The following is a 26,436-nucleotide window of genomic DNA, read 5'->3' as shown; positions in this document are numbered from 1 at the left end:
TACCTATAGTGTGGTACCAGTAGGTTTACCAGCATTAAGGATTTAAACATCTTATTTGCGTCGTATTTGTCATGATCCTTCATCATGAAACTGAAACATCAAAGCAAAACATCAATCTGAACTTCTGCTTGTGGTTACTATCAATACCTGCTGCACAAAATACATGCGAACAGTGACTTTTTCTACTCTATATCTCTAAACTTCCTGAAGAAGTGAAAACCCTTGTCACACTTTGAAAACCTGCAGATCTTAACAGCAACTCTTTTGTAACATGGTGGCACAAAAATGCACAAAGTCAAAATCAGAAAGAAAACCTGTCACATGCCCCCTGACACCCCCACCCCCACGGATACCACAATTTCCTCTAAATTGAACATAGATATCAATACATGCAAGTTCACAGCTTTACTATAGGTCTATGTTTAGGTTTTTGCAGGTACTGCTCTAAACAGATGTCTTCATTAATTATATTTCTTTTAAAAAGTGATTGGTTGTCGATGGCTAATGTTTCTATTCAATTAATATCTTATATCCCCATTGAAATAGGTCTAAATGTTGTGACTCCTATAAAGAATGCACAAAACATTTTAAAAGCAAGTGCGCTCTGTGCACTTTCCGTATTTCCAAGAATTAATGTCCTTCGCTTATTTTGACTTGTGCGGGCACCCGTATTTTTGACTTCTTGTTACCAAGGCAGCCAGGAAGAAGCTGTGAGGGGAGCGGACCGTGAGTTTACGCCTGTTTATTTAACCGTGCTTCGTATATTTTCACCAAGACTTAGGGTTTTTGTCAATATTCTCTCAAAACTGAAATATGTCTTGCAAGTTATTGCGCCATTTTTGGCATATTTAAGCCAATTAATGTCGCGAATAATGAGTTGAACCCCTACGAAACGTTGCGTTAACTTAGCTAACCAAGTACAACTGCATTTGCCGTTAGTTCTTAGACAGGGATGCTTCAAGCTAGTTAGCATTAAGTCGCATTTGTGTTGCTGGAGGTGTCATTCTGAGAGTAATAGTCATATCAGCTGTTGCTTTAGTGGAAGAGCAGTTAGCATTGTGGCTCTAACTATACATTGACTCGCTGTTTGGAAAAAAAACAAAGGTTAAGAAATGCTAATCACAGTAATGTTCCATTACCTAGGTGGATTAAAACTTATCCGTATTTCACATTGTGCATCCCTGTTTTGTTTGTCATCGCACAGGAGCAGCTATGGGCTTCAGAAAAGGTTGAGGACTTTTCCAGCTTGCCACCATGGGCACTGCATCCTCTTTGGTCAGCCCAGGAGAGGTGATCGAGGATGGATATGGGGGTGAAGGTGGAGAAGCCTGTGAGATACCGGTCGAGGTCAAGCCCAAAGCCCGACTCCTGCGCAGTTCCTTCCGTCGAGGACCTCGAGTGATCGGGGCCAGTTTCAAATCCACAGGATCTGTGGATTTAGAATATGCTGCAGAGTATGAAAGACTCCGTAAAGAGTATGAGATCTTCCGTGTCAGCAAGAATAATGAGATCTCATCCATGCAGAAGAAGGAAGCCAAGCTAGATGAGGAGAACAAGAGGCTGAGAGCTGAGTTACAGGTAAATGATGAAAAAGGAACAAGATGTACAGACTCCTGACTTATATTAGGCCAAGCCTATTGCTTACAGCAGATGCCTGGATGTTTTTCCAGTTCTTGTGATAGTGGTTGTCATTCTCAATCACCAGGCTTTGCAGAAAACCTACCAGAAGATCCTTAGAGAAAAAGAAAGTGCTCTTGAGGCAAAGTACCAAGCTATGGAGAGAGCTGCCACCTTTGAACACGACAGGGACAAAGTAAAGCGACAGTTTAAGGTAAACCACACCACATATCTCATCCTATAGAATCCTCTTCAGTATTCATGATTACATCTTTAACCTTTTGGCCAAATGCTCACCAGATTTTCCGGGAGACAAAAGAAAAGGAGATACAGGACCTCTTGCGAGCGAAAAGGGACTTAGAGGCCAAATTGCAACAGCTGCAGGCTCAGGGCATCCAGGTCTATGATCCAAATGACTCAGATTCAGATGACAACCAAACCACTGTCACTGGTAAGACCCAGAAATAACCTGTGTTTGGTCCTTTGCGTTGTTTTATTCATCAATCAATCTGATTTGCGTATTTATTCCTGTTTAGGGACACAAAGTGTTTATTATCTGTTAGCATGCCTTTTATCATAAAAACCGCTGTGTTCATTTTTCAATTTTTCTTTGTCTTCAGCTGCAGGAACACAGTGTGAGTACTGGACTGGTGGTGTTCTGGGAAGTGAGCCCTCTATGGGCAGCATGATGCAGCTGCAACAGACCTTCAGAGGACCAGAGTTTGCACACAGTTTGATAGATGTGGAGGGACCCTTTGCAAATGTGAGCAGAGGTAAGTAAAGTTTAACAGGGAGAGTTTGACCATGATATGTTTTGTTGCAGCAGAAGTAATGCTGTCACGTGTTTGTACAAGCTTTCATAGAAATTAACCTCTACATTCAGTACTTATTCTAATTCTATATTAGCTGTGTGCTGATGTTTGTGAATAGGGAGCTTTTGAAGTAGGACTGTGTTGACAATGTGTGTGTCTCTGTCAGATGACTGGGATGCAGCAGTGGCCAGTCTCCTCCGGGTTTCACCTCATGTGCCCCAGGCCTTATGGAGTAACACAGTGCGCTGCTACCTGATCTGTACCCCGGACACTAAAGCTGAGCTGGATATCTTTATAAAGGTTGGTTAGATGGACACTATGATTGTGTAAATATTCTGTTTTCATGGGATATTGTGGCATTACTATTTTACTTTCCACCTTTATGAGGCAGTTTTTTTTCACATGACCTACAGTAAAACAGAGGAAGGATTTAGACTAGAATAGGTAAACTTCATTTAATTTTCAATCTACCATTTGAGGAAAGGAAAAGACTTTTGGCTAAATCAAGACTATTTGGTTAATTCAGACTCTAAGAAAACCAATGTGAACCAGTAAAATGACATTTTTGATGTTAAATAACTTTGGTCTGGGAAACCTGTGTTTAATATTCTAATTACAGAAGCACTCTTCTGTGTTACGGCGGATGTGTGAAGGTCTAGGCCATTTCTACCTGAATGTCTGCTTCCCAGAGGAGAATGCTGCTTCGTACGCTGTGGAGCGGAAGCAGGAGATTGAAAGGAGTTCTGTGTGTGTACTTCTTCTCAAATCCACTGTCACAAGGTATGGTTGAAGTAAAGATTATACATGAAATCTATTTTCTGTTAAGATATAGATTTTTTGCTCTAAAATTCATGCTTCAAGCATTTGTGCAGCTCTCTGGTGGAGGACTGTGAGGAGGCTTTTGTGAAGAATCCAGATGGCCATCCTTTGGTGCTCTACCTGAGAACTGAAGAAGGTCACAATTTGACTGCACCCATCAGACAACTGCTAGAACGGGTGAATGCTGCAGACAAGGCTGCTAAAATCAAGGTGCGTCTCTGTATACTAAATAGTCAAACAGGATTCAGGGGAAGAGATATTTCACGAATGATCAAAGGTTAGGTAAAAGCGTAGATTTACCATAATAGCTTGTCTTTTCAAAATGCTATAAAAGTGTGCTATGCAAATTGGTAGATCAGTGTATGTACATGCAGACAATGCATGTTTAGCAAAACCACACTAAGAACTGTGGACAAAAAAACAAATCCCATGTGCTTATTGCCTTTAAATTCAGCTTTCTATATATTCCTCTTTGCTGGATGCCAAACCGTGCATGTGCTGATGTGTTTTGAACATTACCTAGGTGGTGGATCATAGCGGTTCTGCAGAAGAGGGGGCCAATCTGATTTATGCTCAACTAGAGAAAGTCATCAAACAGGTACAGACTGTCTCTCAGCCACATCAGTCTTCTCATCATCAATTTGTTTTGACAGGTCCTGTAAATGAAAGCTTTTGAAACATTGATTTCTACGTCTAGGAGCTGCTGGGTCTTGAGGGAGCAGATGTTGACTCTAAGGACTCTGGGATAGAGGAGGGGCATGAGGAAGACTCAGGAGATGTGCTGTGGGACCTGCATGATGAGCAGGAACAGATTGAGTCTTATCAGCAGGCTTGTAGCAGCACCACCTCGCAATTAGGCTTCCAGAAAGTAGGGCGGATCTTCACATCTATAACTTGTCTGTTCAGTTTTTTGAAATGAAATGTTTTGATATTGATTTCACTGACTCTGTGTTATATCTGATGTCCTTCTCAGTATATAGATCGTTTGAATGATATGATAGCAGCTCCTCCTCCCACGCCGCCTCTGCTGGTATCTGGTGGTCCAGGCTCAGGGAAATCTCTGTTGTTGTCCAAATGGTAAGAACAGATTTTCTCATTTCGGAGTATGATTTCCCATGTGAAAGTATAGGATGATCATTGTACTTCAAAAGATTTTTAATGTTGAATGAGTGGTTTTCCTTATTACTTTTACTCCACGTCCATGTGTCTTTTTTCAGTTTACTTGCTCTATTTCTAAATGGTACAAAAACAGAAATGATAACATCATGCTCATCTTTCAGTATCTCCTCTAGAAGTTCAAATCCACTTTGTTATACACACGTGGACAAAATTGTTGGTACCCCTCATTTAATGAAAGAAAAACCCACAATGGTCACAGAAATAATTTGAATCTGACAAAAGTAATAATAAATAAAAATTCTATGAAAATTAACCAATGAAAATCAGACATTTCTTTTGAACTGTGGTTCAACAGAATTATTTTAAAAAATAAACTCATGACAAAAATGATTGTACCCCTAGAAAAGACTGAAAATATTGTGACCATAGGGACATGTTCAGTCAAGGTGTGTCCTCTAATTAGCATTACAGGTGTCTACAAATTTGTAATCAGTCAGTCGGCCTGTTTATAGGGTTACAAGTAGTCACTGTGCTGTTTGGTGACATGGTGTGTACCACACTAAACATGGACCAGAGGAAGCCAAGGAGAGAGTTGTCTCAGGAGATTAGAAAGAAAATTATAGACAAGCATGTTAAAGGTAAAGGCTATAAGACCATCTCCAAGCAGCTTGATGTTCCTGTGACTACAGTTGCACATATTATTCAGAAATTTAAGATCCATGGGACTGTAACCAACCTCCCTGGACGTGGCTGCAGGAGGAAAATTGATGACAAATGGAAGAGACGGATAATACGAATGGTAACAAAAGAGCCCAGAACAACCTCTAAAGACATTAAAGGTGAACTCCAAGGTCAAGGTACATCACTGTCAGATCGCACCATCCGTCGTTGTTTGAGCCAAAGTGGACTTGATGGGAGACGACCAAGGAGGACACCATTGTTGAAAACAAATCCTAAAAAAGCCAGACTGGAATTTGCCAAACTGCATGTTGACAAGCCTCAAAGCTTCTGGGAGAATGTCCTATGGATGGATGAGACAAAACTGGAACTTTTTGGCAAGGCACATCAGCTCTATGTTCACAGATGCAAAAATGAAGCATATGAAGAAAAGAACACTGTCCCTACTGTGAAACATGGAGGAGGCTCTGTTATGTTCTGGGGCTGCTTTGCTGCATCTTGCACAGGGTGTCTTGAATCTGTGCAGGGTACAATGAAATCTCATGACTATCAAGGTATTCTAGAGAGAAATGTGCTGCCCAGTGTCAGAAAGCTTGGTCCCAGCCGCAGGTCATGGGTCTTGCAACAGGATAATGGCCCAAAACACACAGCTAAAAACACCCAGGAATGGCTAAGAGGAAAACATTGGACTGTTCTGAAGTGGCCTCTATGAGCCCTGATCTAAATCCTATTGAACATCTGCCTCAAAAGGTTGTACAACTAAATATTAAGTTAAGGGTACCATCATTTTTGTCCAGGCCTGTTTCATGAGTTTATTTTTTAAAATAATTCTGTTAAACCACAGTTCAAAAGAAATGTCTGATTTTCATTGGTTAATTTTCATAGAATTTTTATTTATTATTTGTCGGATTCAAATTATTTCTGTGACCATTGTGGGTTTTTCTTTCATTAAATGAGGGGTACCAACAATTTTGTCCACGTGTGTAGTTGCATCCATGGGAAAGAACTTAATGTGTTTTTGTTTTGTGCTGATAGTCATACTCTCTAAGGGGAGGTATTGGCTCTTGTTAATAGTGTGAGGTGTCTTCATGGAACATATGACATTTAGTGTGCTTTGTGCCTTTTGCTAATGGATCTTTAATTCTCCTTAGGATTGAACTGCAGCAGAAACAATCCCCCAACACCTTGTTTCTTTATCATTTTGTTGGTCGCCCACTTTCTACAAGCTCAGAGCCTGTTCTCATTATCAAACGCCTCACAGTCAAAGTAAGGAGTCTCTCTTATTGACTCTTCCATAGACTCACTTCCCATGAAGCCTGTCTAACTGAATAAGTATGGAAATGTGTTTTCTGTCTGTCTGTTGTCACATAGCTGCTGCAGCACTTCTGGTCCATTTCTGGCTTGTCCATGGAGCCCAGTAAGATCTTGGAGGAGTTTCCCCGCTGGCTTGAAAGACTATCAGCACGACATCAAGGAAACATCATTATCATCATAGACTCCATTGACCAAATACAGGTGTCCCTCTACTCCAATGTTTTTAACCATATTAGACCCTGTATGATTTGTCTCGGTCATGTGGCAAACTCTCTTTACTGTACAGTTTTTTCTTTACTTTTCTGGCTTTGTCTCCTTTTATTTTAGCAAGCAGAAAGACACATGAAGTGGCTGATTGACCCTCTACCTGTCAATGTCAGAGTGGTTGTGTCTGTCAATGTAGAGACGTGTCCTCAAGCTTGGAGGTGAGACCCACTGCTTGAACTCTAAATATCCCAGTCAATTTGCAAGTTACTAGAGGTTTCATTGGTTCAAATGGCTGTCTGTCTGTTTTCCTGGCAGCAATATTTATGTCTAAAGATACTGTGGTTGTTTAGGTTGTGGCCCACACTCCACTTAGACCCACTTAGTCCCAGAGAGGTCAGGAGTGTTGTCAATGCAGAGTGCCAGAATGTGGATTTTAAACTTACCAAGGACCAGGTCAGTTATCACCCCATCAACCCCCTTTTTTCTTTTTTAAGTGTGGAAATAAATTTAGAATCACTAGCAAAGGTGTGAGAATATCACAGTTGAATGTCTGTATGTTTGTTCCAGGAAAAGAAGCTGGAAAGGCATTGTCGCTCTGCATCCACCTGCAATGCATTATACGTCACACTGCTGGCAAGGATGATCACCAGGTTAGCCAACTGTGGTTTCGCAATTCATCCAGTTTTTCTGTATTAAACATTACAGAAAAATCTGTTCTCGTAATGCTCAGCTGCAAAATAGGCAACATTCTGCAGCAGGTGTTTTCCCTTTAATATGGTCTAAGATTGCAGAGCTAGAAAGCGTTTTATACAAGCTTGTGGCCAAACGTCTGGGACCCTTTTAAATCTGCTTCTCGGTCTGTCTGGTGTTATTATTGTCTTTTTAAAGTAGAAAGAATAGTTCAGAACTGCAGTTTCTGTGAATTGTAACTGCTTGTCTACTATAGGCTTAAAATTTCACACTGGTTCACATGTTTGTTTTGAATTCATCACTCTTCCCTAGATGTATCTGGTTGTATGAATGCACAAATTTAGATGGCAAAATCATTAAAAAAAATATGTTAAAGTAATGAATGTATCGTTGCTTCCCAGCAGTAGATCGTGTTGGTCACTGGAGAAAAGCCTGGAGCAGTGTCTTCATTGTCAGGACACCATGTCACTATATCGCCTGGCACTTAAGATGACGCTGAACTCCCTCAGCACAGACAGAGAGCGGCACATTATGAGAGAGGTGACAAACACAAACGTTTTGTCAGCGTTATTTGTTTAAGCCACAGAGATGTAATTTCCTTTTGTGTCGCAGACAAGTTTATAACCCCTTAAGCTTTCTGTTTTTGTTGATATGAATCTTTTCTCCATGTAGCAGATAAACGTGTTCATGTTTTTTGTCTTTCCTCAGATATTGTGCCTTGTATGTGCCAGCCATAATGGAGTGAGTGAATCAGAGGTACTAGATCTTTTCCCAGAGGTAGAGTTGCCTGTTCAGTCCTCTCTGCTCCACCACCTGAACAGACTCTGCATTGTAACCCTCCGCTGTGGACTCATCAGGTTTCAACATCTGCAGGTGATTAGGCTCCACGTATAGAGCAAAACGTCATTACATACAAAATGCATAAAAGAATTATAATACTCATAGGACACTAAATTCATCATTAGACACTTTTGTCCTTTTTGTCTGCCTTCGTATCTGTCAGGCTTGGGAAGCTGTGAGGCTGGAGTTCTTAGGTGGAGGAAGCAGCTCCACTACTTACAGAGAGAAGCTAATCCATTACTTCAACCAACAACTCAGGTGCTGCAGAGTAGTCGCTGTCTCCTTTAACATTTGCCTCACAAATCACATTGTTCTGTCAGTACAACTCATTTCATTGTTTGTGTGTGTTTTCAGTCAGGACCGTGTGACGTGGCGTGTCGCAGATGAACTTCCCTGGTTGCTACAGCAGCAGGAGGACAGAACTAAACTGCAGCTCAGCCTTTTGAACCTGTTTGTCTCCCAAAACCTCTACAAGAGGTACATATTTGTGCTAACTAAAAACATGCACACAGAGGAGGTGGTTTTGCAAACCATGCGGCATTTGTTCAGGAATTGCCCTGAAGATGTGTGTTTTCTTTTTCCAGAGGTCATTTCTCTGAACTGCTGGCCTATTGGCAGTATGTGGGGAAAGACAAAAGCTCCATGGCTAATGAGTACTTTGACTCTCTGAAACGCTATGAGAAAAGCTGTGAGAGTGAAGACAGCATGACCAAGCTCGCCAACTTATATGAAACTTTAGGGCGTTTTCTCAAAGACCTGGGCCTTCCTAGTCAGGTAGGGTACATGACTGTAATATTAGAAAAACTGCTAGCTCTTGAATAACTTAATTCATCCATGTTTATTATTCACCTTCAATCATTTTGTACTTTGTCTTGCATTCCAGTCATTTTTGCTTTCATTCATTGACAAAAAAAGCCGAATATATTACTTTAATTATTGTTTTCTGCTGAGAAAGTGCACATCTTAGTATTGGTTAAGGCACATATCACATAGCAAGTCCCTCGGTTTGTCCATTTCCTGTCTCTCTCCACTGTCACAATCTAAAAAATGCAAACATGCCAAAAACAAAAAGCTATAAAAAGATCAAAAATGCACATATTGACAGTTGTATGTATATCTTATTCTCTCTGTTTGTCTAGGCTGTTGCCCCTTTACAAAGGTCTCTTGAGATCAGAGAGACAGCACTGGATCCAGACCATCCCAGCGTAGCTCGCTCTCTGCACCAGCTGGCTGGAGTTTATGTCCAGTGGAAGAAATATGGCAATGCTGAGCAGCTGTACAAGCAAGCCCTTGAGATAAGTGAGAATGCCTACGGCGCGGAGCATGCCAGCGTGGCACGAGAGCTGGAGTCACTGGCTATGCTTTACCAGAAGCAAAACAAGTAAATGAGACTCTCTTGGTGTTGGCATGCATGACGTTATTTGTAACTGTAATTATTATCAGTTGTTTGAGCCAAGCAGTATATATAAAGATGCACCCCACCTGTTCTGATGATTTTAGAGAATAGCTTTAACATTAAATGACACTCTGGTAATACAGGATTTAATTTTAAAAAACACATTTATTGGCTCACATCTGGTATTTTTACTGTCAGGTATGAACAAGCAGAGAAACTCAGGAAGAGGTCGGTGAAGATCCGTCAGAAGACCGCTCGCCAGAAAGGTCATATGGTGAGCATATTTCTCAGATACCCCCACTCTTAGTCATGCTCACCTAATCAATCATATTACACCTGCATTTTGTCCGCTTCCTCTTTCAGTATGGCTTCACTTTGTTGAGGCGCAGAGCTCTGCAGCTGGAAGAGTTGACTCTGGGAAAAGACTCTGCAGACTGTGCAAAGACACTCAATGAACTGGGTGTCCTGTACTACCTCCAAAACAACCTAGAGTAAGGCACACAACAACTGGCATTTAGCACTCCTTATAGATATTCAGTGTGCAGTTATAACCTAGTACTTTGTGCCTGCACCTCAAAAAACATTCACTAACCTCCTTAATTTGTACTGTTAATTTCACCTGCATATCTAAAATTCTTCTCCTCACCAGCGCAGCCAAGGTGTTCCTGACCCGCTCTCTGGAGATGCGCCAGCGTGTCCTCGGTCCAGATCACCCGGACTGTGCTCAGTCCCTCAACAACCTTGCTGCGCTGCACACTGAAAGGAGGGAGTACGAAACGGCCGAGGACATGTATGAGAGGGCGCTAGACATCCGCAAGAAAGCCCTGTCCCCTGACCACCCCTCCCTGGCGTACACACTCAAACACCTGGCCATGCTCTATAAACGCAGAGTGAGACATGTGCCCGTTGAGACTGAAATGATTAAACACTTGGTAATCAGCTAATTCGGTGTTGGTTTTGGCAGATAATCTCGTTTGTGTTTTACAGGGGAAGCTGGAGAAAGCAGTTCCACTTTATGAGCTGTCTTTGGAAATCAGGGAAAAAAGTTTTGGACCCAAACACCCCAGTGTGGCCACGGCACTGGTCAACCTGGCAGTAATCTACTGTCAGCTGGTGAGACTCTGCATCATGCTTCTTCTGTCTGTGCTACATACTCAGGACTTGCATATTCCTGTATTATAATGGGTACAGTGGTGAAACAAGTAATCAGATCCTTACTCCTACTTTAGTAGAATACCAGTGCCACACTTCCAAAATAGTATTTCAAAAATAAAGCAAATGTTCTGCATTTGAAATCATAGTTAACTGAGCGTGCATTAGTATTTATCAACTAAATGTAATAATATAAAAAATGCATTCCGTAAAATGTTCATTGAGACTGCTGTATTATAATGTATGGCATTTCACAGTTAATACTGATAGAACAAGATATACTACTTATTTATTCCATAATAATGTAGTTTGTTTCTATCATGTTTTTAATGTAAAATTAACAAAATCTTATTGTTGAAATCCTAATCTGAAAACTAACTAGTGACTAAGATTCTCAAATAAATGTACTAGAGTGAAGCATTACACAATTTCTGCCTGGCTTGTACTCGCCCACAAGTTTAAAGTAGCTTAAAATACAAGTACAAATACCTCAGGTACCATGCAGAGTACATGGGAAAACATACTGACCACTTATTTTGTGTTTACGTATTAATTTTTTATTTTTTAAACTATTATTTTACTGTCTGTTATTAGAAAGTATTTAAGGTTATACAGAGCAACTGAATGACTTTGTCTCTTGCAGAAAAAGCACAGTGATGCCTTGCCCCTTTATGAAAGAGCACTTAAAGTGTATGAAGACAGCTTGGGGCGCTCACATCCTCGAGTCGGAGAGACCCTGAAAAACCTGGCTGTGCTCAGGTACAGTGGTGGAGCTTACATTTGACATGTTATGTTAGTATGTTGTTAAATTCAGTACCGCAATTCTTTATCTTCTTTTTTCTAATCTAGCTATGAAGAGGGTGACTTTGAGAAGGCGGCTGAGCTTTACAAGCGTGCCATGGAGATTAAAGAGGCAGAGCCATCATTAGTGTGTGGTAACGCTCCGTCTCGCCATTCCTCCAGTGGAGACACGTTCAGTCTGAGGGGACCTGCTCCACTCCCACATGCTCCGAGGTGACTCCGTTCAGTCATTTATTACCACTCATCAGTAAAAGCCATTTTGACAGTACAATCATAGAGTAACATAAATATAAAATGCCATGCTTTCATCAAAAAGGGAACCACCCCGATCATCACACTGTGATTGTCGTCTGGGTGGAGGCTTCAGGGTTTGGTCATGTATACTGTGCATACCAGTAGGATTATGAAGTGTTTCATATTAGTCTGTGAAACCTGTGTATTTACCAAAAGTATTTATTAATGATCATGTAATCATGTCTGTATGACACTCTGAACATCTGTTAAATCAGTCCTTTCACGGGCTTGGATCTCAGGTCTACACTACTCAGTACAAGTATCTTTTGGAATGAAATCGCTCCAGCAAAGAGGGAATGGCAAATTCTATATTCCATACACTTTTATTTTTTAAAATTCTCTCATCCAAGAGGCTTTATTTCTTCAGAACTTGAAATATTTTTTTCCCCCTGAAGCTCCAAGGATTACAGTCACCTGAATGCCTGAGAATCTACATAGCATTGATAATATCAAGTGAATAACCTTAAAGATCTAATACAAAAAGAGCTTCTCAACAACATTCTGTCTCTTAATAATAATTAGCAGGACCATCAGACCTCAAGCACTTTTGTTTTCAAGTCTACAATGTGGACATTCTGAATGAAAATTATTTGGGAGCTGTCTGCTGTCTCTAAAATCAGATGTCTTTTATTAAAAAAAATGTCAAGTTAATGTCCTTTTTTTATATATATATATTTATGTTAAATGCAATGTTTACCTAACAGTATTAAGTGTGTATTCTAAAAAGGGAACATGTAGAGGCTGAAGTAAAAATCCAAAACAAGCCTAGTGAAAATTTGAGTAAAGATTATCTCCAGTACTGTTCTCTCGCTGTGTTTATACAAAACTAAATGTACATGTATTTATTCATTTACTACAGGTACTTTAAGGAACTTGCCAAAAACACAATGGTGCCATATACCACGTTTCCAGGTTTAGGTACAATAAAACAACCAATTCTAGTTTGACAGAATGTACACAAAGCCAAAAGGGATGCAATGTACCGCAACTTGTGGTCTCAGTGCCAAATATAGAACATAAAATGTGTCTTAGGTGTTTTCATATATTCATGTATTGAGATCATGTAATTAAAATGTGTATAAGCTGTACAAAAAATCATATCCAACATGTCAAGAAGATTGTATGCCATCTAATAAATACTTTATTGAGACAACTTAAACATAGTTCTGTAATGTTGCAGACGATATTTTCTTGAAGCTGAGTGAATGACAAAGCACATAATTGAAAAGTTGGAACACTCATTCACAAATCAGAACCTTAGAATGCACAGTAATTAATGCATTAACCGTGATGTTTATCTAGGTTTTTTGACATCTCATTAGAAACTCTTTCTATTCCAAGTGGTACACACTTTCCCAGTATGTCAGTCAGCAAATTACACATTCGACTTTTTGTATTTTTTGTGTTACATGCCATTAGCAGCACTTTTCATGCATTCAGTTTCTTCAGCTGTTAGATTTAGTCATTCTGTAATGTTTCATTAAGTGACGTTTTTATGAGGATGTTATAAATTAAAGTATTGGTCGAGAAAAGATATGTTGTAACTGAAAGCAGATTGTCTCCTACAACTTTCTCATCTGAGCCATTAAGTCCTCTAGGCTCTGTTCGGTCTCCTCCACTGTATCTCCACTTGCTGGTTCCTGGTTGAAACGTGAGAAAACACAGTTGAAAAGTAGTTAATACAACTACTAAGCGAAAAAGTTGCTACAAAACGCTACAATTTACTACCAGCACTTTAACTATCAGTATGAAACTGAAGTAAAACTGGAGACGAATAAATATTAAGTTTACTATCAGAGTTTAAAAACTTGTTTAGGCTTCAGAAAACCTTAATTAGGTCACAAACTCTTCAAAGCTGCAGTATTTTAAAGAATACTAACCTCAGCTGGAATGGTATAAGCCACAGTGATGCCTTCTGGGAGGTCAGGAACTGTACCGGATGCAGCCTGTAACTCTGCATCAGTCACCTCAGATACCAGTTCAATACCTGCACAGCACAAATGCATAAGTTAACACACCTGTTGTGGTGCAGGAAAGTCTGGACAAACTATTCTACACATAGGAAACTGCTAGCTGTTTTTGCTCACCCCATTCATTGTCCTCGTGTACGACCTCCTCCTCTTCCTCTACAACTTCCACTTTTGGCTGCTCAACTTCTTTCTTCTGAACAGTAAAGATCGCACAAGTAGACTGTTAGTTTTCCCCAACAGATTCAGCATCTTATAAAAATCTGTGCAGTAACGATACATTTTTTGGCAGCAAGCACCCACAAACCTTGTACTCCTCCTGTTGTCTCCTGCAGTGGCGGTCGTTACACTGGGGGTTGGCTTTCATGGCCATGGAAGGGAAGAAGTCTTGCATGGCGTTGTAGCCGAGATAATAACTGACGGTACCAAACTTCAGCAGATATCTGGAAGACAAAACACTTAATCAATTTACACTGCATTTACCTTAAGTAAAATATATAAGACTTCATATCATTAAGTTTCAATCTGGCCATAAATAAAAATAACCTACTTGAGGACATTTTGCACCAGGAGACCTGCCACCACCCCCATTGTTGTTGGTAAGCTGGCCGCACAGACACCCTCCCGTTTTAGGGTCTTCTCATCGATGTTAGCGGCCACAACCAGTGGAGGAGCACACTAAACAAAAGATGTAATACAGTATGACTTTTTTTTTTGTTCTTTCTCGCACAGAAAATGTATGAGTTGAACATTTGTAAGTAGACTGTTAAAGGGAAAGAAAATGTTTGTGTGTGGACGTACAGCAAAACAAGCCGTCTCTCCAGGAATGATGAGCTGGATGTGACCTGATACAGCGTTCTCACTCACTCCAGACTCCATCCAGATCTGACCTAGTTCATTACAGGCCTGAGACACGACAAAATGAGTTCAATCTCCAACAATAACGTATACTCCCAGCAACGTTTTTGAATGATGCGGCTAAGCTTACTGTATTGATGGCCATTCTGGCTTCAAAGTTGTCCACACAGCTCAGGACCAAATCCACTGGCTTCCCTTCTTCCAGCCCTCCTTGACTGAGAAAACACGGAATATGTTCTCGTGAAGGTGTGTGTAAATCATGCAACAGAGAAGCAAAACTAGGAAGTTTAGAGTAGGGAGGCCAACCTAATACGATCCATGAAATGTGTAAAATTTTCCATTGTGGTGATGTTATAGTTATGGGTTTCAAATGACACGTCTGGGTTGATGTTTCTGTTGGGGAAAAAGTAGTCACACTTCAGTAAAAGAAGCTAAATTGTTATGAGTGGATATATATTGATGTTATTGTACCTGAGTGTGTGTTCTGCTGCTTCCACTTTACTGAGGCCTGCCTGGTGAGGCTGGAAGAACAGACGGTTCATATTGGCCAGCTCCACTTTATCGTAGTCAAAGAGGAGCAGCTGTGACGCCACAAGATGAAAACAGGCGACAGGTAAGCACACAGAAAAGTCAAGAAATCACAGACTGACATGGACGGAAATTAAGCAAATGTGAAAAATAATGGGAACGTTTCTATTACCTTACCAATGCCACATCTAGTGAGCATTTCAGCGGTCACACTGCCAACGCCCCCAACACCAACTACAGCTACTGTGAATGTCCGGATTTTCTGTCAACAAATTTGGAGAAAGTTATTCATTCTTAGTCTTGCTTTAGGATGTAATAATGGTGATAATTAGAACACTCATCAGTGTGAGCTGTATGCTGAGGTTGGGTGGCCCTTCCTTTCTGGGTTTTATTTATAAAGGCCCTTCCAGTTTTTTATTTTACGTTGTTTCATTACTTTATTGCTGTCGTTTAATGTGGTATATTTTTATACATAGTCAAATGACTGGGCTATGCTGCAGGAATCTGTTGTTTTGATTGATTTAGGAAAAATCCAGTTTTATTCACTTTGTACCTGCACAACAATCTAGAGCTAGGCTCATTTTCATCACAATTTTGTCTCATTTTGAGTCCAGTTGTTCTAGTTGATTTTTTTTTTCCTTTTTAAAAACTCAACTTATTCTTAATGGTTTTATTATATTTGTTATTTTGCCTTTTAACATTTTGTCATTCTTATCCAAATTTTTGTGTGCCTGCATCTTTTATTTCCTTAGTTGGCTACATTGTAAATTCAGGCCTCCGTGTTTCAAGGTATTTCCAGTTTAAAATAAAGGCTGAATAAATAACCATCAGTCTCTGTTAGTAAAAATATAATTCAGTAGTGACACTAATAAGAAAATGTAAGATAAGCCTTACAGAAATCCCACAGTTGGGAGTTGCAGTGTTACAGCAGGGTAGTGCATAAGTAGAAAATGAATATAGACAAAAAAAATACACATAACTGTTGATGTTGTACAGATTCTTCCATGTGTGAAAATTCAGATTGCACCTATCTATATATTGAAAAACAATGATATTGCACAGATTTATTCTTTATTGCACAGATTCTTGCACATGTAAAATAAACTGATGTTGCATAGAGCTCTAATGAGGTAGATCGGTTCAAACAAAAGCAACATAGCAACAATTGAAGGCACCCACATCATTAAAAATGCCAGATTGTGCACCTGCTAAAAACAATATGTAAATAGTGGCTAACATGGGTGGAAAACCCGGATTATGTATATTATTTGATGAGAGTATCAGTTTTTGTTTAGTAAAATGTGACGATTTACGTTAGAGGTGAACAAAATAAACAAAATACCTCATAATCATCCACGATGCCCATCCTCTTTAAAGCCATGAGACGACTGAAATAAAAACACAGCTGACATTAGCTCTGCGAGTTTCCAACGGTGACTCATGAGGCGTCGCCTCTCACTGGTGCGAACGGTCGGCACCGAAATCTGTGAAAAACCAAAGTAATGAACACAAAAGTTACCTGTACGGGTTGGAATCCACAACTTCGGCGCTCATTTTGTCTATTCTGGGTCTGTTTGCTGCCTGACTGTGAGCCTCTTCCATCGCACACTGCTTCTGCTTGCACTTTATGAGCTCGTTCTCCAGCTCTCTGACCCGCAGCTTCAGCTCCTCCACGGTCGCCATCAGGAAAACCCAGAAAACTCAACAATGTCAATAAAATCTGGTGTTGTGAACGAAAAAAAAATGCGCAACGAAGGCTCGAAATGCGGATCTGCAGAAAAGTACACGTCTCCTCTTCTCAAATCAGCTGTCAGGATGTGTGCTCCCATAAACAACGTCCGTGCAGAAAATGGGTACCTTAAAGCGTTCCTGCGTCATTAGTGGATTATTTGAAGTTCTTTCGAGGATATGAATTTACTGTTGGTTAAGTTCGGTCTATTAAGTTTTAAACTCTGCTGAATTTCTGTTAAACATTAATTACCTTAAATTAAATGGCTGTTACGTTGGGTTTGTGCGTAAATGGTCAGACTGCTATTGACTTGTATGGAAAATCAAAAATGCCATAGTCTCTTTTCAAATATTACAATTAATAATAATAATAATGATGATGATGATGATGATAATAATAATAATAATAATAATAATAATAATAATAATAATAATAATAATAATAATAATAATTAAAAAAACAAGTATAAAGTGTTTGTTATGCTGCTGTAATTTTTTAAAAAATGCTGCTTTTTACACTGCCAAAAGCCCAAAAAGCCTCTTTGTAAGGCTCTTCCCTATAGTAAAGCATTGTTTTTATGCCTTCAAAACATGCCAAAAATCAAAAATCTCCTTTCATGGAGTTCTTGTTAGACATATTAAAACACTGTTTTTTATGCTGTCAAAAATGCCAAAATTGACACTTTTTACAATGTTAATAGCCCAAAAATGCTGCTTTTTATGGTACTTACAGTAAAACACTCATTTTTATGCCAACAGAAAACACCTGAACAATCTTTTTGTTTGTTTTTTTTGCAGGAGGCCATTCAAAAATGCATTAACACCACTTTTTATCCAGTCAAAAATCTGTTTCAGTGGTGTTCTACTTATATATATTTATATTTATGCAGAAAAATGCATAAAATACTGACATTCACAGTGTTGTCCCATAGCCTAGAAACCCTTTCCTTCTCTGTTGCATCACCAGAAAGTTCAAAATTATCTTCTTGTATTTTGTGAAAGCATGTTTTTGTATGTTTTTATTTTTCATAATGTTAAGATCTTGGTATAACAGACAAACATATTATGAAACATATGTAAGATTCACACTTACATAAAGTAAAGATATTTGAAACCAGAAAGCAATCTTTGCTATTGTCCATGAGAAGTTTCCAAAATGATCAACCTCTGTATGAAACCAGTCATGCACATGAAGCCATAAACCATAAAATGGAAACAAAATAAATCAAGCTACCAACACTATCTGAAAAAACTAAAGGCGCGATATAGTGAGTCAGCGTTCGTTTGGGGTGTCCGTGTACGGATCTGGTAATTGGATTTTCCGTTCTGAAACGGGTATTGAAAAACCAAAAAACGAGTGGTTATTTGATTTTCGTTTTAAAATATAAAAATTAAAATTGAAATACAAGGCGTTTTCCCTTTTCATGATCAAAAAGGGATATACGATTTTTTTAAAATGCTTTGATTTTCGTTTTATATTTAGAATAACAAGGAAGTAAAATCAGTAAGAGACAGAAACGAAAAAAGGTCCGTTTTTTCATTTTCTGAGACCGGAAGTGGTCATCAGCAAGTGTGGAGCCAAACGACAAGAAGTACCCCTAGAGGGCGGAGCCAGAGAGCAGTGATTGGTCAGACCATAGCTAGCGTATCTAGTCTTCTATGCATATCTATGGTCGGCACGTCTGGTAGCATATCTGGCTGCTGTTGACCTTGTTTTTGAAGTAAAACACGGTAAGAAGATAAATACTTCTAACATGTAGCGTTGTTTTGTTGTACGTTATGTCAGCGACTTGTGAAGAGTTGTGTTTTGTCGTGTTTGAGCAGTTTGTCCGGACGCGTTAGCTAGCTAAGCGGCTAAGTTAGCTAGCGGGCTAATAAACACAGGTGGCTAACTTACCGCTGAACACCTGTGTTAGTTGCTGCCACAGCTGTCCGTCATTATTAGAATGACCTTCTCAACCTGTATTTCTCTGCTGTGTATTTTAGCTTTTAAAAAAGTTATTTTACTTTAAGGTTAACTGAAACCTGTTCAGCTGCACTGAAGTTTAACATTCAGCTGGTTTGAATTAAACCGCGCTTAACATTACGCAACATTACCTCTCTGAATCTCCATAATTTCATTAAATTCCTTCTCTCTTCCACTGCTCAAGTTCAATCCAGTATATAAAATGACATTAATAGTGAATAAACTAACAACCAGCCATTGTATTTATTTATTACTGCATGTATTTGTAGTAAAACATGAGTTGAAACATCCTACTTTTGGATCTAGAACTGCACAAGCTGTTCATTTTCAGTCACCTGATGAGTTAAACTCCCCTTTTTATGTGAGGTTGAAGCAGAAAGTCTGAGTTAACAAAGAAAGTTGTTTATAATTTGCGATACCTGTTATCTCTGACTGAGGCTTTAGTTTTTGTTGAGCTGATTTAGACCTAGAAACTTTGTTCAGGAAGATTTCTCAGTAGCTCAGAGGACAAGCTGCTTTTTACACAACCTTGTAAGAGAATGTCTGTCAATGCTTTCAGCAGAATTTAGAAACACAACACTTCCTAAACAGATATTTTGAGGCTGTGAGGTTGAACGTTTGAGAATACATCAGTGTGTTTGTTTGTGGTCTTTCTGTTTTTAGGTGGAAGCTGAATTAGTGAGGATGACTCCTGCTCCTGTCATCTCTAAGCTCCTCACACATCTTTACCTGCACATGAGGAAAATCACTCCTGTAGAATGCAGGTATGTTTGTCATTATTATAAAAAGATGTTGCCTGGTGACCTGTCAGAAACCCATTATACAGAGTCAGCCAAAATAATGTTTACACACATCAGGAAAAGAAAAACTTGCATAAATATTTCAATACCGAATTTATTCAGACATCACAAGATTAATAAAAGTTATCTTTGGCCTCTACAATTACAAGAGGTGCTCAAAGTGGTGGCCACTGGCTTCCAGACATTTCTGTTCTGTTGTAGACGTCACTTGTTGATGCTCCATTCATGAGGGTAGCGCCATCTGTTGGGAAAACATCGTACAACAGGACACAGAGTTATCGTGATTTGATTAAACTTAGAAAGAGGAATCTATATGTGTAGAAGTACTTATACGAATGAAATATTTATAAAAGTTTTTCTTTTCCTGATGTGTGTACATTATTTTGGCTGACTCTGAACTTAATGAGAACAAAACTGTCATTTAATTGTTGCTCTGAAAGCTTCTTTAGTGAAAACCGACTGGTGTTCTGCTTTGAAACAAACTGCTGTTGAGGTCTGTGTTTTTAGGTTTAACCCCACAGTTTCTGAATGAACTGATAGTTTTCCCTGATCAATGTGGACGTTATAATTGATGGTAACATTTACTGATCATATAATCTGCATGACAATATAACAGTAGAACATTCTGACCACCTGACTAATACTGTGTTGGTCCTTTTATGCTGCTAAAACTCCTCTGACCCAGTGGTTCATCAGAACCTCTGGGGATGTCCTGTGGATTCTGTGGATCCTGTGGGTTGCAGGGTGGGTCCTACCTAGACCAGGCTGATCCTGGACCATCCCACAGATGCTCAATCAGATCTGGATGTGGGGAGTGTGGAACCCAGGTGAACAGCTTAACTCTGTCGTGTTCCTCGGACCACTCCTGAGCAGTTTTAATTTGTCCTGCTGAGGGTGGCAGCTGGCATCAAGTACTGCTGTTGCCATGGAGACTAGGGGGTTGTTTGTCCTGCAGTGTTTAGGTGGTGGTACATGTCAAACATCCACATGAATGTCAAGGTTTCCCAACAGAAAGTTGCATTAGGACAAGATGATGGATGTTGTTCTCTTCAGCTGTCAGTGGTCAGAATGTTGTGGCTGATTGGTGGATCTGTCTGCCTTTACTCTGACATCCAGAGTTATACAAAAGTGGAGTATGTGTGCAGTGCAGAAGAGATTTACTTTATTGTATGCAGTTTGTTTTTTTTGTTTTTTTAAAGGGAGAGCATTTTTTTATCCACCTGAAGAAGACCTAATCTTTCCCTTGAAAGGATAGTTAATAATTACTACGGCTTCCATAGTGGTCCCATCAGAGAAAATCATATCCATATACAGATTTTTATTAATTCCAGGACTGGTTCAGTGAAGATTATAATAATAAGTGCATCAGATAATTCTTTGTTGCAGTTGGAATTTTGCAGACTGAGAGATGGTTGAGAAGGTTTGCAGTTCTAGTTATAGCAAAATATCTTATAATAGAAGATCTTTATTGTCATTGTACATGAAATTATCTGCAAACCAGCAAAGTGCATCAGTCTGAGGTGTCTAAAAATAAGTAAGTAAAGAAAAATGCCAATAATAAACAGAATATTTTGAGGGAATATTCTAAAAAGGAAAGAAAAGCTCCATTCTCACTCCTCTCAGGATAAACTGTCATTGAAATTTACTTTAAATTTAGCTTCAACACGAGATAAAAACTTTTACTTTCATTACTGATGTCAAGTTTTATTAAAGTTCATGCTACTTTTATAAAATAATGAAAGTGAATAAATTGTATTTCTGTGATCTGTGTTTGATTTCTGTCTTTTCTCCTGTCATCCAGATGTTCAGAGGGAGATGATGCCACATCTGGTCCAGCTGATGGAAGGTCTTGAAGTTCTCTGACTGGCCTGGACTGAAGATGGTCGTCTCACTGGATTTAAGGTTCAGATGCTCAGTAACAAACTCCACCAATGAGCCAACAGTGAAGCTTTAGGTTTATTAAATGTTGCTATGAAGGTATCGCTGTTTTTCTTTGTGAATGCAATGAGCTCCAACTGAAACTTGAATTAGAACTTAGAAGTAAATCCTTCCATCTGAAAGGATTTAGTTGCATTAATAACCTCATAACATTCTAATTTTTATTCCAGTCTTGGTTGAAATTAGAATCTCTGTATTGATTCAGGTAAAAACTGAACTTCACAGCATGTTGGAGCAAAACAACCAGATGAAAACTGTGATGGTGTTGGATTGTCAGACCGTAATGTTGCAGCTCAAAGCAGCTTTTCTAGCTCAGTTCATTCTGACATTCAGCTATGAATCAACACAGCAGATGGTGATCCATGCTGTGGAAGTCTCACATCTCCTGATTTAGTGGAGCTGCTTTGCACTTTTTACACTGTTTATTCACCAACACTTTATTTAATAAAAGTCGCATCTAGTTTTTATGAGGAATGTGATGTTTTAATTTCTCTGTTAATAACTGCAGTCTAATGGAACAGCTGGAGTTGTAACATCTGTCCTGATATTGATCATGAAGTATTGATCACAATACTTATGGTTAGCAGTCATCCCTGAAGTTTTACATTAAAATCTTTACTTGTGTTGTGAACTTTGGTAAGAAGCAGAAACATTAGCGTTGCCATGGATACATGAGTGTTAAATTCTGTCCATGTTTCCATTTTGGGAAATGCAGTCCAGTTCCAGAATGTGGAGGAATTTAGTCTCAATCACAGACAACAAATATTATCTGAAAGTCAGGTTATTGTTGTTTATCAGCACAATACAAAAAGATTAATGTTAGAAATATTCCAGTTAAGACTCTAGAATATCATGATTTATGTAAATTTTCCTCAATAATATGAATGTTCAGGTTAAGATTGTACAGTGATATTATGTAAGTTTAGCTGATTAACGTTTATGACTCTGCACTAAAATATTATTTAAATTGACATCATTATTACAATATTTAGGGTCAGACCCTACAGTATTGAGATTAAGAAATCAAATATTCTATAAAATGTAAATACACTGAACTCATTTGGATATATTTAAGTGAGACTCTACAATATTATTTGACACAAATCTATCTAGATTTTAATCATTTTTACTCCAAACATTTACTTTACTGATTTAAACATTAAAATCACTCCTTTCTAATCCTCTGCTGTATGTTCAAACATGAGGCCTGAAATAGAGAAACACACAAGTATCTGATTGAAGGAACTTCTGCAGAGTCCTGGTTCCAGAACATGATGATAGAATTATAGACAAACTTTAACAAAAGCTGCCTGAGAGTTTACAGGTTTTTATGTTAGATTTCTTCAGTAATTTAATGAGAGTTATCAGCAAAAATCAAGTGTTCATTTGATGAACTTAATTTCCTAAAACATCCAGAATTGGAGCTCATATCTTTGGCAGTTGTAAAGTTTCTGCTCCTTCAAAGTTCACAACACAATGAACGAATTCCTAAAACACTCTCAATGCTGGAGAGCATTTGTGATGCTGAAGCAGTGACCAGTTTTTCTGTTTCTTCTCTGGAGATGCACAATGAGGGACGTCTGCAGCGACTGAGAAAGAGTCTCACCACATCCTGACATGAGGAAAAGACTTTATTGAAGACTACAATGAGGAAAATTATCAGACAGCAGACGGCTGCATTCAAGGTGAGCTCTGAACATTTGATCTGGAACAGGAATTCAATAACGGCAGCATGAGCTTCATTTCAGTCTGTAGCTGCTGAATTCATGGATGAATCATCTGGCACTAGAGAGGAAGACCATCAAACATCCATGTCAGCTGATGGAGGTCCAAGAGTCTCACCAAACAAACAACCTACAGAGTGAAGACCTCAAATCTGATTGGACGGCCTCCTATTCAGCCACATGTGTGAACAAATGCTTCTAAGCTGATTTGTTTTCTAAAATAAATCTAGTTTGAGTTCTAATCTATGCCTGTGTGTTTGCTTCTTTACACCGCTGTTAACAGTTTAGGCTGTTAGATTGTTCCAGATAAGACAAGTACAAGATTCTTCAGAGCCGTTCTACCACGAGCCTGACAGGAAGAACTCCAACAGCTACTGAATGTTCCTGTGGTCCCCTCAAGGCTACAGGAGGAGCCCTACGAGGACGAGCCGGTCCACCTGATGGAGGCCAGTCGCTGCGGTTCAAAGCCAACACCGACTACGTGGACTTCTACTGGACCACACGGAGGCCTTCAAACCGGACCAACAAGTTCAGCGACTCCCCGACTCGTGGGTCTGAGGATGCCGCCGAGCCTCGGTCCAGCCGGCCTCCTGTCTGTGGGTGTTTGATTGCTGAGAGGTTTGTGGATGCATGTGAACGTGTCTGTGTTGAAACAGCAGCTTTTGACTCACTAACACCGGGAAAAACCAAGAGCTCCTTTATTTGTGACTTCCACTAAAAAAAACTGATGAAAATAAGTTTGCCAGGGTTCTGACTGATATCAGATTATTAAATAATGAAAATAAAAATTTAAATATTCCTTTAAACAATCCTTTTAGGTCTACGTTTCCTTGACACTGACTTCTTGGTATTTTGGGTGGAATATACCATTAAGCCCAATGTTCAAGGGTTCTTCTGGGAATATACCATTAAACCAACCTTTTAGGTACCGTAAATGTTCCTGGATGTTGGGTATAATATTCCATCAGATAAACCTTTTAGGTCTACATTGGAAGATTTTAGAGTAGAATATTACTCCAAACCATCCTTTAGGTCTACATTTAAGGTGGAATACTCCTTCATACCAAGATTTTTTGGTCTACATTGAAGGCTTTTAGGTGGAATATTCCTTTGAACGAACTTTTTAAGTTAATGTTCAAGGATGTTGGGTGGAATATACCATCAGACCAACCTCCAAGGTCTACTGTAGTGAATTTTAGGTGGAATATACCATTAAGGTCGATGTGTGAGGACCTTGTAGGTGGAATACTCCCTGAAACCAACCTTTTAGGTCAACATGCAAAGATTTAAGGTGGAATATTCCTTTAAATCAACCTAAATTTCATGTTTTGATCATTAACAAGTGAGAAACCTCAATCCAGACTCCTCATAATGACGTTTGAGATTTAAGCTGCTGTTATTTGTTTAGTCCAGACTAAATGACAGAAATCCACAACTGTAATTTTATTTCTGGACTCGGTTATTAAATGTCAAAACAATCCATGTGACTCTAAAACTCAACAGCTTTACAAACTCTAAGATTAAACTCTCCACAAGGATCCAAAATAAGTTGGACTTCTACATGAGAGCTTTAATTATTCTTCATCTACTTCCTGAAAAGTTTGGTCAATAAAAAAGACAAAAACTAATTTTTTCTACGGTGGCCGAGAGGTAAAAGTGTTTTGTCGCTTGTAAATTTGTCTTGGAGGTTGTAAGAGTGTTTTGCATTATGTAAATTTGGTTTGCACCTCGCGGCCACCGTAATTTTCAGCTGAACTAAAGACAGACTTTGTGATTTTTCTGCTCACATGTTGTGTTGTTGTAAACTTACTCTTTCAAATAAATAGCCTCCTAACCCCCTGGAAACCAGCGTTTGTCCTGTTTTTGTGTTGCTCCTCGGCGACCCTAGACAGCCAGGTCCTAATGTTTTTTGAGCAACACACCATACTATGACGTTTTTACAATGATGGTTCTACTATGGAACCAGTTTGACATGTTCAGGTGTTCTTTGTGTGAAAACTCAGAGATTTCAGGGATCAGAAGGTGGTTTTCAACTTTCTTTGTTAACTTTCTGCTTCAACTTTAAACTAAATTTCCTTCACTAACCCAGCCCTCTGGACTTCCAGTAAGCTGTGTTCCTATTGGCTGTCCAGGTGGCTGCTTGGTGTTATCAGGAACACCTGAGCAGCTCAGTGTCTTCCTGCTTTATTTAGCAGCAGTCAAACATTTCCTCTGCTCTTCACCACTGAACCGGGTTTGGCTCCATTGCTTTAGTTTGTTCTTTAGGCGTTGGCTTGCAGCTTCCAGCAGTAAAATTGTCTTTAATGTGTTTCTTGGAGTGTTTTAGGGCTTTGTACTGGATAGTTGTCTTGGTAAATGTGGTTCTTTAGCCACAGTTAGCACATGGTGCTAATGTGTGCAGTGATTAGTGGATTTGCTGCAGCTGAGTTGTGTCTTTATCTTGGCTGTAGTGAGTCTTTCGAGGTTTTTGGTCAGACACATTCTGTATTCTTGGTTGTCCAGAAGGTAAGAGTTCCTGTCCTGATTCTCTGTTCTCAGAGGTTCTCTGGTAGGCTGCAGGAGACTTTAGCGTTTGGGTTGTGCTAGTTTGGTTTTTGTATGGTTTCATTTGGATGACTATCTTGAGGCCCCTCCATGTGGTTTAGTGAGGTTTTCTGCAACAGTTCTACAAAGCAGCCTGCAGCAGAAGAGACTGAGAGTTTTTAGGAAGTTCTGGAGAGCAGATTTTAGAGCAGCAGAAACATTTGTCAGCAGTTTGAGCAGGAGAAGGTGAGCTTCAGAGTAGAAATGAGAAGGAAACCTTCTTTACCCGTGTGGTGAGGTCCTGTACCAAGAGTTTGAGCAGGCTGTGAAGAGTCTGTAGTTCTTTGGTCTGAAAGCACAAGAAGAGTCGACTCATTAAAGGAGAAAACAGGAGATATTGTTGGTTCTTCTGTCGCTCTGCAGTTTCCTTAGACTGAATATCAAGTTTATATTTTAAATGATTTACCATGTGAGCCCAAGAAGACTTCAATAAACTCCCTCCATCCCCTGGACACAACATATTTTATTACCATGTTAAATCTATTTTTTAAATATGTTTTTGAGTTTTAATCATAGTTTTAATCATAGTTTTTTCTCTTTGCTTGTTTAGTTTTGTCATCTGTGTGAAAGGTGCTAAACAAATAAAGCTGAATTGATAAACTGAA

General features: G+C 39.2%; 2 protein-coding genes and 1 long non-coding RNA gene across 7 annotated transcripts; 2 read left to right on the top strand and 1 right to left on the bottom strand.

The window, feature by feature from the left end:
- The first annotated feature begins 672 nt into the window (after positions 1-672).
- Positions 673-12,902, top strand: nphp3 (nephronophthisis 3). 3 transcript variants are annotated; one of them, XM_023288347.3, is made up of 28 exons: positions 673-726; positions 1,205-1,578; positions 1,706-1,831; positions 1,918-2,068; positions 2,238-2,390; positions 2,596-2,729; positions 3,049-3,209; positions 3,302-3,458; positions 3,772-3,846; positions 3,946-4,116; positions 4,222-4,325; positions 6,197-6,311; positions 6,417-6,560; positions 6,687-6,784; positions 6,917-7,019; positions 7,134-7,216; positions 7,658-7,796; positions 7,965-8,129; positions 8,260-8,354; positions 8,451-8,573; positions 8,681-8,870; positions 9,236-9,477; positions 9,691-9,766; positions 9,856-9,983; positions 10,142-10,382; positions 10,480-10,605; positions 11,288-11,403; positions 11,494-12,902. In XM_023288347.3, the coding sequence occupies exons 2-28, from the start codon at positions 1,255-1,257 to the stop codon at positions 11,660-11,662; spliced, it is 3,909 nt and encodes a 1,302-aa protein (XP_023144115.1). In that variant the 5' UTR covers positions 673-726; positions 1,205-1,254; the 3' UTR covers positions 11,663-12,902. The 3 variants fall into 3 exon arrangements, with proteins under 3 accessions (XP_023144115.1, XP_054863250.1, XP_054863249.1); XM_055007275.1 differs by lacking the exon at positions 673-726 and adding an exon at positions 744-1,104 and having other exon boundaries at positions 7,661-7,796; XM_055007274.1 differs by lacking the exon at positions 673-726 and adding an exon at positions 744-1,104.
- Positions 12,858-16,920, bottom strand: uba5 (ubiquitin-like modifier activating enzyme 5). The gene is made up of 12 exons (XM_023288349.3): positions 16,612-16,920; positions 16,435-16,480; positions 15,265-15,354; positions 15,036-15,145; positions 14,871-14,957; positions 14,695-14,779; positions 14,508-14,612; positions 14,257-14,384; positions 14,014-14,149; positions 13,827-13,902; positions 13,620-13,726; positions 12,858-13,379 (listed from the first exon to the last, which is right to left on the bottom strand). Exons 1-12 carry the CDS (start codon positions 16,773-16,775, stop codon positions 13,302-13,304), a joined length of 1,212 nt encoding a protein of 403 aa, XP_023144117.2. The 5' UTR covers positions 16,776-16,920; the 3' UTR covers positions 12,858-13,301.
- LOC129348028 (uncharacterized) lies at positions 15,057-26,436 on the top strand. Of its 3 annotated transcripts, XR_008600446.1 has the most exons (4): positions 15,057-15,177; positions 19,450-19,550; positions 21,388-23,430; positions 23,532-26,436. It is a non-coding gene; the product is annotated as an uncharacterized LOC129348028 (long non-coding RNA). The 3 variants fall into 3 exon arrangements; XR_008600444.1 differs by lacking the exon at positions 23,532-26,436 and having other exon boundaries at positions 21,388-23,494; XR_008600445.1 differs by lacking the exons at positions 15,057-15,177; positions 23,532-26,436 and adding an exon at positions 18,494-18,551 and having other exon boundaries at positions 21,388-23,494.

Source organism: Amphiprion ocellaris, chromosome 22, assembly GCF_022539595.1.
Source record: "Amphiprion ocellaris isolate individual 3 ecotype Okinawa chromosome 22, ASM2253959v1, whole genome shotgun sequence".
NCBI lineage: Eukaryota > Metazoa > Chordata > Actinopteri > Pomacentridae > Amphiprion > Amphiprion ocellaris.
This window is presented reverse-complemented; position numbering and strand designations above follow the sequence as displayed.